Here is a 14,723-nt window from a genome sequence, read left to right as displayed (position 1 = left end):
TAGTCACTATTGTAATGTAGGAAACGCGGTAGCCAATTTGCACACAGCAAGCTCCCACAAACAGCAATGTGATAATGACCAGATCATCTGTTTTAGTCATGTTGGTTGAGGGATAAATATTAGCCCAGGACACCGGAGATAACTCCCCTGCTCTTCTTCGAAATAGTGACCATGGGATCTTTTAAGTCCACCTGAGAGGGCAGACGGGCCCAAATTCCGGAAAAGCAGTAGGTTTAATATGGAGAAAAAAAAAGGTAAGATGATTCTGATTACATTGGGAATATGTGGTGCTGGTAACATTGCACAGTGGCTCTGCCTGTCCCTTTAAGATGAAGGGGCGGCTCTGTTAAATAATAACAGGCAGCTATAAAGTGTAGCCCGGTCTCAGCTTCATCATCACTCTGGCAATCTGCAAAAAGCCGACACCAGCAGCCAGTTTCCAGTGGGAGGTGAGGATGTCTCTTTCACTGGGTCCTGAACCCCGGGCTGGGGGCGGGGACCAGGCTGATCCGGAGTCGGACGATGACCTGAGCCGAGTCAAAGCACTAACAGAGAAGTTAAAACTTCAGACCAGGAGACCTTCGTTCGCGGAATGGAAGCAAAAGCTGGAGTGTCAGCCCTGGAAAGCGGGCAAAGAAAGCGAGCCTCAGCCGGGAACCGAAAGTGGCGGCTGTGTGAACCTGTCACCGGGGCAGAGTGACAGCAGCAAGATCCCCATCTCTCTCACCAGCATCTGTGGCTTTGCAAACATTGGGGAAGCCTTGGACTGGGTCAGAAAGGAACTTGTAAGTCATGGGATAACTTATTAACTGATTCTGCCTCTGGGAGATGTAGACAAAGCATTTTTTTTGTTAAAGTGGTAATGTCATTCACCAACTTGGATACTAACAATCCTTCTGAAGGCATTTGAGTGTTTAAAAAATAATAATTTTAGGAGCTAAACCTTTTCAGTTATATCCCTCTCTCCCCATACTCAAACCCCGCCTGCGCCTTAACATGCCCTGCCTGTTGTAGGAAATGAATGATCTAATTGTCGCTGCCCATCCAGACACATCCTTGTGATTTACAAGTCTATCTCTGTTTTGTGCACTGATCCAGAAGGCGTTACACCGTCTAGTCTGAGATGACTAGTCTGCAGGCTGCTACTTGCACTGTCCTGGACAGGAGCGAGTTCTACACACACTCACACACACAATCCCCCGCAGCTCGGCTCACAGCCGCTGGGTTTTCAAATTTGGGGTAGAAATTCGTCGCGGGCATTAGCGCAAACAAAAACGGGCGGTATCGGAGTGGCCGCCCGGTTATTCATTGACTGTGATGCAACTGAATATCGGGCGCTGCGTGCAACGGGCGGCCGATCCGATACCGCTCGTGTTGCGCCACCGCCCGAGACGAATTTCTAGGAGAATTTCTTTCGGACAGTAGTCAGGAGCTTTCAGAATTCTCAACACTCTTTTTAAAAAAAAAAAACCACCTTCAGTTTTAGAAAAGGCCCCGGAGACTCCTGAGTCTGGTCAGGGTTTGAGTCCCGAGTTATACTGTCACTTGGCAGTTCGATTTTTTTTGACTCTGTTTGTGTGTGTGTTTGCACCTTCTGAACACTTGAACTGCTTACACCTGAGCACTTTTTTTTGTCCTTTTTATCCTTTCAGATGCTGTCTAGGGCTATTAACCAAGGGGCAGAGATTTAAAGTCATTGGTAGAAGGATTAGAGGGGAGTTGAGGAGAACTTGTTTCACCCAGAGGGTGGTGGGGGTCTGGAGCTCACTGCCTGAAAGGGTGGTAGAGGCAAAAACCCTCATCACATTTAAAAAGTACTTGGGTATGCACTTGAAGTGCCGTAACCTACAGGGCTACGGACCAAGAGCTGGAAAGTGGGATTAGGCCGGAGAGCTTTTTGTCGACCGGCACAGACACGATGGGCCGAATGGCCTCCTTCTGTGCCGTAAATTTCTATGATTCGAACTGTTGAGGTTGATCATTATTGTTTGACCTCCGTACACTTGCACCTTTTAGCTGGAGTCTCTGGACAGCGACCAGTACCCGCAGCCCATTAAACAAGAAAAACAAACTTTGGAGGCAAAGGAGGTAGTTTTGAGAGGAAGGGGTGGAGTTATGATAACTGTGTTTCTTTAGGTGTATAGGAGTTGGGGTGAAGCCTGAGTGCCCATTGAATGGCCACCAAACGTCCAAACTCTGCTGTGTTTGGCTCAGAGAGGCAGCTTTTCCAGCTCTGAGTCTAGTTGCATTCAATTAATTTAACATCTCAAAGGTTCAAAGACCGATTGCCACTGAATCCTATCTCCTCTTCCAATACAAGAAAGCATTGGGGTAAAATTCAACTTTGGTGGGGCGCAAACAGGCGGTAGTGGAGCAGGCCCCACTTATACACCCGCCCGAATTTTCACTCCAATGAGTCTAATTGAAAGGATAATCGGGTGGGGTAGTGGGGTATTTAACGGGAATTTCACGCCCCCCGCTGAAGTTGAATTTTTCCTCATGATTGACAAGTTCTGGTCAGAATCTTTCAAACCGTATTATTATTATTATTATTATTATACTGTGGAGTGCCAACTCCCATATTATTAACTCAGATGGTGTATTTAGAATGGGTGTCAGATCTCGCACCTGTGTTGTGCGCCCTCATTTATTCAGTGCACCTGATACTAAAGCCTTCAGATAATCTGATGTGAATCCATGATTTGAAACTGGCTTGAATTACATAGATTTACATAGAATGTACAGCACAGCAACAGGTTCTCAGCCCAACTGGTCCGTGCCGGTGTTTATGCTCCACACGAGCCTCCTCCCACCCTACTTCATCTAACCCCATCTGCATATCCTTCTCTGTGTCTACCCTTCAATGTTTTAGAGACCGCTATCAGTATTCTCTTTTCTACAGAAAAGAGCCCCAGTCTGTAATTCCTGGTGGAGGGGAAATTTTGAGCTCAGTTCAAACTGGCCATCTTATTCCTCCTGTCGGATTGATGTCGGCACTCTTCTTCCTCACCCAGTACAAACTGGCCATCTTATTCCTCCTGTCGGATTGATGTCGGCACTCTTCTTCCTCACCCAGTACAAGCTGGCATTCATTTCCTGTCCCCATCAGTTCATGCCGACACCCTTCCTCCTCCATCACTTCATAATGGCATATTTCTTCACCCTACTCGCACTCTCCTTCCTCCCCCATCCCAAAGCCCGACTCCTGGTTTCTGCCCTCTCCCCCAAGCCCCTTTCTTAGCTGTCCAATCGTCCCTTCGCCGTTCCACTCCGCTCAGTGTTGCTCCTCATCGAATTTTGCTCCAAGTGATTACAGCTGCTACATAATATAAGCGGGAGCTCGTGCCCTCGCAAGACTTCCTACCTACAAACAATATGCACAGGCTGGAACCACTTCTAATGGTAGATGTGGCACTGAGAGGAGAGGGGCCTGGATTGTGCTTGGACCAAGCACCAAAAAAACGCCAATAATCAGTATAAAATGCTGAAGGTTGGCGTGTATGCTGGTGCAAGAGTCGGACTAGGGCAGGCATCCCAGTACCCAGCCCATCCTGAGCTAAAACAAACCGGATCTCTCCAAGAACATGCTGCAGACACTCAGCAGGTCAGACAGCATCTCGTGTCCGTCGTTTCATATCAACCGCATTGCCCTCATCAACCCTCTCTGTTACCTCATCAAAAAACTCAATCAAGTTAGTTAAACACGATTTGCCTTTAACGAATCCATGCTGACTTTCCTTAATTAATCCACCCTTGTCCAAGTGACTGTTAATTTTGTCCCAGATTATCGTTTCTAAAAACTTCCCCACTACCGAGGTTAAACTGACTGGCCTGTAGTTAGTTGCTGGGTTTATCTTTACACCCTTTTTTGAACAAAGGTGTAACATTTGCAGTTCTCCAGTCCTCTGGTACCACCCCCCGTATTTAAAGAGGATTGGAAGATTATGGTCAGTAGGCTAGATGTACCATCTATATAAACTGCCTGGAAAGCAGCTTCTTATTGCATTGACTGCTAATATTTGTTCTAATTTAACAACCTGAACGCAAATAAAGTTAAGATCAGAGTAAATATGAAACCGGGAGAAACATTGTGATCACAGCTGTACTCTGTTAGGGGGGAGGGACGTTTATTGTAGAGCTCTTTCCCTAAGATTCAGTTTCTCTCCCCCTTCTCCCATTCCGTTGCGGCACTTTCTGGCCATGAATAAGAAATCATGTCACTACTAAAAAGTTGCTGATATTTCTTAGATTATTCCACAGTATTCTCAATAAACAAAATCATTAAAGGGAATGTGGCAGCATGGACAGGAAGTCGGCTAAATGGAAGCAAGCAAATAAAAAGGAAAGACTTGCATTTATATAGCACCTTTCATGACCTCAGATCTTTACAGCCAATGAAATACTTCTGAAATGTAGTCGCTGTTGTAATGTAGGAAGCGAGGCAGCCAATCTGCGCACAGCAAGCTCCCACAAACAGCAATGTGATAATGCACAGATAATCAGTTTTAAGTGATGTTGGTTGAGGGATAAATATTGACTAGGACACCGGAGAGAACTGGTGGATAGCTAACATAAAACCTATATTTAAGAAGGGAGATAGAACATGTCCAGGGAACTATAGATCAGTCAGCTTAACATCGGTGGTAGGAAAAATAATGGACTCCCTACTAAAGGGGAAAATAGAAGAACACCTAAAGCCAAAAATATAATAATGAATAGTCAGCATGGATTTCAAAAGGGAAATCTTGCTTGACCAACCTCATTGAATTTTTTGAAGAGGTAACAGAGAGTAGACAATGGTAATGCAGTAGATGCGGAAGGTCAGGGAATGCGGAGTCAGGGGACAAGTAGCAGAATGGGTAGCTAGCTGGCTTCAAGACAGAAAGCGGAGAGTAGGAGTAAAGGGTAGCTATTCACAGTGGCAGAAGGTGGGTAGTGGTGTTCCACAAGGATCAGTGCTGGGACCACTGTTGTTAACAATTTATATTAACGATTTAGACTTTGGAATCAAAAACACAATTTCTAAATTTGTGGATGACACCAAATTGAGGGAGGATAGTCAATACTGAGGAGGACTGCAACAAATTACAGGAAGACATTAATAAATTTGCAGAATGGGCATATAATTGGCAAATGAAATTCAACACGGTATTACATTTTGGTAGGAAGAATGAGGTTACTTATTACTTGGAGGGTGAGAGTCTAGGTGGGGTAGAGGAACAAAGGGATCTCGGAGTACAAATACACAAATCACTAAAAGTTGCAGCACAGGTTAACAAGGCCATAAAAAAAGCAAACCAAGCACACGGGTTTATTTCTAGAGGGATAGAATTGAAAAGTAGGGAAGTTATGCTAAACCTGTATCGAACCTTGGTTCGACCACACTTAGAGTACTGCGTACAGTTCTGGTTGCCGTATTAGAAAAAGGATATAGAGGCACTGGAGAGGATGCAGAGAAAATTTACAAGGATGATACCAGAAATGCAAGGGTATACATATCAGGAAAGGATGAACAGGCTGGGTCTCTTTTCGCTTGAAAAAAGAAGGCTGAGTGGTGACCTAATAGAGGGCTTTAAAATTATGAAAGGTTTTGATAGAGTGGATACAGAGAGTGTTTCCACTTGTGGGGAAGAGCAAAACTAGAGGCCATCAATATAAGATAGTCACCAAGAAATCCAATAGCGAATTCAGAAGAAACTTCTTTACCCAGCGAGTGGTGAGAATGTGGAACTCGCTACCACAGGGAGTGGTTGAAGCATCTATACTATATCTAGGGAGGCTGGACAAGCATATGAGGGAGAAGGGAATAGAAGGATATGCTGATATTGTTAGATGAGGAAAGACGGGAGGAGGCTCGAGTGGTGCATAAATGCCAGCATGGAATAGTTGGGCCGAATGGCCTGTTTCTGTGCCATATATCCAATGTAATCCTCTGTAGAACTCCGCTGCTCTTCTTCAAAATAGTGCTATGGGATTTTTTACGTCCACCTGAGAGGACCCACAGGAGTTCAGTTTAACATCTCATCTGAAAGACGGCCCCTCCGACGGTGCAGCACTCCGAGTTTTGCACTGGAGTGTCGCCTTCAATTTTGTGCTCAAGTCTCTGGAATGAAACATGAACCCACAAACATCTGACTCCGAGGCGAGACTGCTACAAACCCGAGCCACGGCTGACACAATGGTTAAAAGATATTTTCCGGAATGGAGGGATATAAACAGTGGTGTATCCAGGGATCAGTGTTAGGATCATTGATCTTCTCAACCTGCAGGTTGGGTGATTGGGCAGAAACATGGCAAATGCACTATAATGTGGATAAATGTGAGGTTATCCACTTTGGTGGCAAAAACAGGAAGGCAGATTATTTTTTGAATGGCAATAGATTGGGAGAAGGGGAAGTGCAAAGAGACCTGGGTGTTCTTGTGCACCAGTCGCTGAAGGTAAGCATACAGGTGCAGCAGGTAGTTAAGAAGGCAAATGGTATGTTGGCCTTCGTAGCAAGAGGGTTCGAGTACAGGAACAAGGATGTCTTGCTGCAGTTGTACAGAGCCTTGGTGAGACTGCACCTTGAGTATTGTGTGCAGTTTTGGTAGCCTTATCTGAGGAAGGACGTTCTTGTCATGGAAGGAGTGCAGCGAAGATTCACCAGGCTGATACCTGGGATGGCAGGAATGACGTATGAGGAGAGATTGTGTCGATTGGGCTTATACTCACTGGAGTTTAGAAGATTGAGAGGGGATCTCATCGAAACCTATAAAATTCTGTCAGGCCTGGACAGACTAGATGCAGGAAGGATGTTTCTGATGGCTGGGGAGTCCAGAACCAGGGGTCATAGTCTAAGGATAAGAGGTAAGCCATTTAGGACTGAAATGAGGAGGAATTTCTTCACCCAGAGAGTGGTGAACCTGTGGAATTCTCTACCACAGAGGGCGGTGGAGGCCAGTTCATTAAATATATTCAAGAAGGAGTTGGATATATTTCTTAAGGCTAAAGGGATCAAGGGATATGGGGAGAAGGCAGGGACAGGGTACTGAATTTGGATGATCAGCCATGATCTCATTGAATGGCGGAGCAGGCTCGAAGGGCCGAATGGCCTACTCCTGCTCCTATCTTCTATGTTTCTATGATCTGGACATGAATATTGGGGGGGTACAATATCTCCTCCTTTAAGGCACTCCTTAAAACCAATCCCTTTAACCCAGCCTTTGGCCACCAGTCCTAATATCTCCTTCTTTGCCTCATTGTCAGTTGTTGTCTGATTAAGCTCCTGTGAAGCAGCTTGGGATGTTTACTTATTTTAAAGGCACCCTATAAATGCAAGTTGTCATTGTTGCTGCTGTAGGAGAATTTTTCTTTATGCAGACTTGTTAGGACGTAGAAGGCCCTACCAGAAACAGTGCTGGATGCAGAAACTCCAACACCTTTTAAAAGGAAAGTGGGATAACTATTAAAAAAAAATCTAAATTTTAAAGGGTCTGGGGTAAGAGCAGGAGAATGGGACTAAGTGGCACTTTCAGAGAGCCAGCACAGGTGAAATGGAACCAAATGGTCTCCTGTGCTTTAAAATCCAATGATTCCAACAGTGGATCACAGATACCCCCTGATGGTGCGAACCTGTACAAAATCCCACATCATTTCCTAATTTTACAATCTCTTTGACGTAATAAAACTCACTACACACTTGGTTTGAGTATAAAACAAGGCTTTAATCAACTTGTTTCAGAACATGGAGGTCTAGTTGTACTTCACTAGTTCCTGTCTTACAAAATGTCCCTGACAAGCTGGGCCCACGCCCGAGTATTTATACTCCTTGGATGGCGCCACCAGCTGGCCATCCAGTGTTATTTCATGAGTCGTTTCTTTATGATGATGAGATTTATAACACTCATTAGTCCTTCTGATGATGCTGTTGCCTACTGATAACTGGCACAATGCTGGAAACACTCAGCGGGTCAGGCAGCATCTGCGGAGAGAGAAACAGAGTCAACGTTTCAGGTCGATGACCTTTGATGTACTGGCGGAATATGTACTCTTATTACACAGTGTCTCGCAGCTAGAAATCTATCTATGCATTATTAAGATCGGCATGTCCTATCATCTTTCGATTCAAAAATCCTATGTCAACAATCCCAGTGAGACTGTCAGTGTTAATTGTGTCCACACCCAATGATGTGTCATGCACCTTGTCATTTTTAATAGGATTTCCGTATTAATGTGACAGCCTGAGACTGTGTTTTGTGCTGAAATCCACCGACTTGTAAAATGGTGTATTTGGCACTGAATGTGTTTTGTATTTGCACTGTACTTCCCTTGGAGAGTGTGAGTAGACTCTCGGGTAGATACTCCAAGGCCTTGCCTGTGGCGAGCTAGTTGGTCCACAGTGAGAGTGGATTGCTTTACTTATCCACACGTGTGGTGGGTGGACTGGGAAATCTACCCTCCATTTTCTGATCATAAGGGGTGGTGTTACGCTACACCACAGGTTATACTTCTCTTTAATATGCTATATATTTTTTTCATTGTGTATATAATTTTACCTTTATGATTGTGTATGTTTCCAAAAGATTATATTAAATATTACATGTATAGCAGGCACCTCAAAACACTGGAGAGGTACCACCAACATTGCCGCAAGATCCTGCAAATCCATTGGCAGGATAGGCGCACTGTCAGTGTTCTTGCTCAGGCCAACATCCCCAGCATTGAAGCTTTGACCACGTTCGACGGGTCACATTGTCCGCATGCCCGATACGAGACTCCCAAAACAAGCGCTCTACTCGGAGCTCTGGCACGGCAAGAGAGCCCCAGGTGGGCAGAGGAAACGCTTCAAGGACACCCTCAAAGCCTCCTTGAAAAAGTGTAACATCCGCATCGACACCTGGGAATCCCTGGCCCAAGACCGCACAAAGCAGAGGAGAAGCATCCGGGAAGGCGCCGAGCACCTCGAGTCACTTCGCCGGGAGCAAGCGGAAGCCAAGCGCAGGCAGCGCAAGGAGCGCACGTCAACCCAAGCACCCCACCCACACGCCCCTTCAACCACCGTCTGCCCCACCTGTGACAGAGACTGTAGGTCCCGCATTGGACTCATCAGTCACCTGAGAACTCATTTTTAATGTGGAAGCAAGTCATCCTCGGTTCCGAGGGACTGCCTAAGAAGAAGAATATTAAATATTATCCTGGTTTTGACTAAATTAACAGTACATGGAACCATCTTCTAGATTAAATAATTTTAATATTTTATTCATTCAGTTTGCCTTTGTTTCTTAAAGGTAAGTACTTTTTGATGTAAGAAAACTACTAGGCACTTGGTCTAAGCGTTAAACAAAGCTTTAATCAACTGTTTTACAACATGGAGGTCTAGTTGTGTCCTTCACTAGTTCCTGTTAAGAATGTCCTGCGCAAGCTGGGCCCGTGCCCGAGTAGTTATACTCTCCCTGGACAGCGCCACCCGCAGGCCACTCAGTATTATTTCATAAGTCTTTCTTTCATAAATGACTGATTCATGTCACTTTTTTATATTGGTAATTATTGATTGATTCGCTTTATTCTTTCAGAGAGAGATGCAGTCTTTGGATCACCAGCTCGCCCGAAAGCTCATCTGCCTGAGGAGAGAGATTCACAGACTAAAGGTGGAGCAGGCCTGCCACCAGCACAAGGAGATGTTGGATGATGTGAAGTACGAGCTGGAGGAATGCGAAGAGGAGTCCGACCTACTCTGTGACATTCCCCTGAAAGCCGTGTTCAGTCTTTCCACACCGCTCAAACACATCGGGGTGACTAAAATGAACATTAATTGCAGAAGGTTCTCGCTCTCCTGATCTAACGCTGAACCACTTCACCAGCTAGACTACTAATTTTTTTTTTAAATGAGTGGTAGATTTTTTTTTTTTGGTCAATGCCTTGCTGTGAGGGGATTGTGTGTTACAACATTGTGCCCTCTGATCAATGCCGGAGTCTGGTTTCAACCCAGCTCAGATTTAAAAGTATTTTCTTGCCTGTTGGATGAATTTGGACAGCCTCATGGGTCCCAGGCAGTGAGGAACTGGTGGGTGCACTGTTTGGTGAAGCTGCAGATGAGGCATGCTGTCAGGGTAATGTTGCTGGAGTTTTGCATTTTATGGGGGAAAAATTGGGTGGCGCCCATTTTGGGGCATGAAAAAGTTAGCGCCCCCCCCGCCGTAAATTCAGTAGTAGCGCCCCAAGCAGAACGTGGGGCGGTACGGGAAAGTGCTCCACCTCCTTCCTGGGGCGCTACTACTGAATATCGTGGCGCTACGAGCAGCTGCGCCACGTGCGTCGGCACGTAGCGCCGCGTCATTGCAGGCCTCCCTCCCCTGATTAAAGGGGAGGGGCCTAGCGCGGCACGCACCGGGGCCCTGCTGGACCACCGTGGAGCGAGGTGCCGGGAAAACAACCCCGCACCCAAGAGGAGCGCCGGGCTGAGCGATCGCGGCTGGCACCCTGCATACAAAAGCAAAAGGGGGCAGATGCTGGCAATCGGCCAAAATAAAAATGGCCGCCCGACACCTGCCCTTTAACTTGCGCCGCCGCCGCTGCCAAACCGTCCCTTGATCCTGTCGCACATATCGTGTGGCGATAGGTCAGGAGGCGCAAGGGAAGTTTGCGGCCGGGGCGCAAGCGGGGCTCTACGCACGGCGATGGCGCGGGGCGCCACCGGCTACCGCCGTTGCTATCCTCTCGCTGAATTTTGCGGGAGGCGTTAGCGGCACCGCGCCCGGGCGCTAGAGAATTTGTGCCCCGTTAGCGCCCCCAGGAGCGCTAATGAGAAGCGCAAACCAACCCAATTTTTCCTCCTATCTGTTTTTTGTGCTACACATACGACCATACATACAATGACGGACAGGTAAAGACCCTCTGGTCCATCCTGCCTGTCCCACACGATTGCGACACCTTGTGTATCACAATATATACACGCTCCGCCCCACCCGAAACCGTGTGATCTCCTGGAAGATGCAAAAAATCAGATAAAAAACCCAGGCCAATTTGGGAAAAAAAATCTGGGAAATTCCTCTCCGACCCATCTAGGCGATCGAAACTAGTCCAGGAGATCACTCCGGCCCTGAATTCTCTGCAGTGCCGACCTTCTGTAAGAGGTGATTTCCACCCCAGCCCGAAACAGGTCCAGCTCTCACTCGAAGGGATTCAGCGAATCGGCGTCCACCGCATGAGACGGCAGCCTGTTCCAGAGGACCACCGAGGAGTGTTTGATGTTGTTAGTGAGTAGAAAGAAGGGGGTGTGGTGGGGGGAGGAATTCAATTCCCCAGTGCCATCATCTTGCACATGATCAACACACGTAGCATAAAATCATCTAAATCTGGGAGAATATTCTATACATATACATGGATCCTGAACCACCCACTGCCCTTAACAGAGACAATTAAAATTATCTGCATTTTTATTCTCCTTTAAAATAGAAATAAGGTCACGTAAGGCTAAATGCTAATAAACCAACTTGGACTCCACACTGTCACTGGAGCCCTGATTTTAATGCACTTATAAACTTTTAAAAATGCCTCAAATCTAATAAAATTATGTCATAAAACACTTCATTCTGCGTCAGATAGAGACCCAGATACAGTATGAGCTGAACCAGTAACAGCACAACTGGGGTGCCCACCTCAGGAACGTTGCTGCCACAGCCCAGTCACAGCACAATGGTGCTGGCGGTAAGAAATTGAAAAATTAAAAAAATCTGGCCTGTTTTTTTTTGAAAGGCAGCATTTCTGCATTGGAATCCCCACTGTACTCGCCAGCTGAGTGCACAACCCAGACCACTCAACATGTAACTGCCTCTGCTGCCTCCAGCAACACTGGGTGCGAGGCTGCATAAGCGTCCTTAGTGCCCAGCGTGGCTAAGAGTGTAAATGAAGAAACTACGTGGCATTTTCCTCATTTGCATGGGGTCATAATACGCCTGTCACAAATGGGTGGGCACATTATGAGCCTGTCTCCAAAACCCACAGGAGGTCTGATGGGGCAACAAGGGCACAACTAGGCCTAGCCAAGTTCCATTTCCACTCCCACCCTCCCGGATAGCGGGCGCTCCCAGATTGGAGGAATTTTAACAACAAAAGCCCCATCCTGCATTGGTTCTACAGTTTTGATGCGATCTTTTTCAAAAAAAAATGTCCACTTTATTTGATCATATTTCATTTTGCGTGCAATGTTTTTGTTCACTTTTCAGGGCAGGGTGCCCTGAATTGCAGATTTCACTACACATAATGCCAATACTATTTCATCGCTGAAAATTTAGCTTCAAATCCCATTCTGGTGTACTCGCACTTAACACATCGCGACTCTCGCCTTCATTTGCTTCCCCTGTCCATGAACAGGATCCACTCTTACTGCTTCACCTTTAGATACTATTTTTGTTCAATAGTGATTGTAAGTTTAAGGAATCGATCTCCCACCACAGTGAAACTACAAACATAGACCTCTTCTGTTACCTTCATTTGCATCTCTTAAAACCTTGCCGTCTCTAAACCGCTCTGCCTCTCCACTTCTTTAAGACCCTCCTTAAAAGTTAACTTTTCTGACCAATCTTTTACTCAGCCCTCCTTTGACTCGGATGTTAATTTTTGCCTGATTACGCTCTTGTGAAGCGCCTTGGGTCGCTTGCCTATGTTAACGGCGCTATATAAATGCAAGTTGGCCGGGACAGCCAACAGATTGCATTCTTGGAACACCTTTTCTTAAAAGGAGAAGTTTATGACTTGGTTCGAAACCAATTACTACGTTGGAATGGAAGCTGTGGAGAAGTCGTGCACCAGGCAAAGGCCTACGTGATAACAAGAGCCCATGAAAGGGAGACAAATTGAAAGAACAAGTTAATATTACAAATTGCCTTGGGGCTTCATCAACTGGTGTAACATTTTCCAAGTGAAAGGTATTGTAGCGATTATAAAAAGTCATGCGGAGTTCCACATTGGCGCTTATTGTTGCATTTCCAGCACTTTGCTTGACGGTATGCCTAATACATTTGTTATGCTTTGGCCATTAATAGATTCCCTCATACACAAGGCATGGGGCAATCTGTTCACCCACTGAACCAACTGTTCATTCTATGATGGCGGATTTCTGCAGGGGTTCTCCCGCTCATCCGCTATTTTTCCAGGGTTTCCACGGCTCCTCCGCCAAAGTCACGGCAGGTGAGTGGAAAAACCCCAGCGGAAGTTCACACCCCCTCCCCCCCCCACCCCACCCCCCCACACTGTCTGTGTCCCATGTAGCCTCCTAGATTGTCACCGTAAAGCCTTCTAATGTTGTTTTTTATAATTCCTTCATTTTAATTATAATAAAATGTTATTCACACAATTCATTCCAAGTTCTAACCAAACTAATTGCAATGATTTCCACAACAAACACTGTAATCTCTGAAGCATAATTTTCTGTATGATATCTACCACTGCGCTGTAGACTTGAAAAGGCTGGAATTACATTATAGCTTCATACAGTGCTGGCACAGGTGACAGTGAGTCTTCACTGTAAACGTCTGGAACCAAGGACAGTGAATATCCCAGATGAGAGAGAAAGATTTGCATTTCTATAGCGCCTTTCATGACCACCTGGACGTCCCAAAGCGCTTTACAGCTAATGAAGTACTTTTTGAAGTGCTGTCACTGTTGGAATGTAGGAAACGCAGCAGCCAATTTGCGCACAGCAAGCTCCCACAAACAGCAATGTGATAATGACCAGATAATCTGTTTTAGTGATGTTGGTTGAGGGATAAATATTGGCCAGGACACCGGGGAGAACTCCCCTGCTCTTCTTCAAAATAGTGCCGTGGGATCTTTTACGCCCACTTGAGAGAGCAGACGGGGCCTCGGTTTAACGTCTCATCTGAAAGACGGCACCTCCGACCGTGCAGCACTCCCTCAGTACTGCACTGGGAGTGTCAGCCTAGATATTTGTGCTCAAGTCTCTGGAGTGGGACTTGAACCCACAGCTTTCTGACTCAGAGGCAAGAGTGCTGTCCACTGGGCCATGGCTGACACATGAGAGTGTGTTCAATGACGATATGGGATAGAAATTTGTGCAGGCCTCACACGCCCCAACCGGGAGGCTCAGGGATGGCCCGAAATTGGGCTTTGGGCTTCATTGACATTTTACGTGCAAGCTATCGCCATGAGTCATGCCTTTACAGGAAGATTGTATACTGCAAATGCTGAATTTGGGCTGCTTGCCTAGCCAGCAGCAGCGTGAAGGTAGGTCCCAGGAGGTGGTTGGAGCAGGTTGGGGTGAGGGCAGTGGGGTGGGGCGGTAGGGTGGGGCGGTAGGGTGGGGGCATGATTGTGATGACTGTAGAGTTGGGTGGAACACTCCTCCTCCACCTGGCTCCACTAAAATGTTTTAAAAACATACCTGTAATAGAGCCACCTGGTGGACTACTGATGTATATAATAATAAAGCCATGTGCAGTACAGTTCTTACAGAAGCCATGTTGTGCTGTTGTGTATATATGCTGTGTCTCACAATATCACAGAATTGGCAATGAGGATGCGATTGTGGATTCCCTAGTTTAAATTTTTGTTGGAGGATAATCCTGCCAACCGATGGAGGAACTGTTAGAGGTTCTTCATTTTGCAGAAAACTTAAAAATCCGAGGTAAATTTCGAGCACACATGGCTGAACTGTCAATGTTGCCAGAGTCCAGATGGCCGCGCCTATGGGAATAATAGGGCGCCTGGGTGAGTTCCATCGTGA

General features: G+C 46.2%; 1 protein-coding gene across 1 annotated transcript; it reads left to right on the top strand.

Moving 5' to 3' along the window:
• The first annotated feature begins 410 nt into the window (after positions 1-410).
• fam167b (family with sequence similarity 167 member B) lies at positions 411-14,454 on the top strand. Its single transcript, XM_085962952.1, has 2 exons — positions 411-785; positions 9,553-14,454. Exons 1-2 carry the CDS (start codon positions 456-458, stop codon positions 9,814-9,816), a joined length of 594 nt encoding a protein of 197 aa, XP_085819078.1. The 5' UTR covers positions 411-455; the 3' UTR covers positions 9,817-14,454.
• Positions 14,455-14,723: the final 269 nt, after the last annotated feature.

Source organism: Somniosus microcephalus, chromosome 20 (genome assembly GCF_052327205.1).
Source record: "Somniosus microcephalus isolate GS21.2 chromosome 20, FLI_Smic_1.0, whole genome shotgun sequence".
NCBI lineage: Eukaryota > Metazoa > Chordata > Chondrichthyes > Squaliformes > Somniosidae > Somniosus > Somniosus microcephalus.
This window is presented reverse-complemented; position numbering and strand designations above follow the sequence as displayed.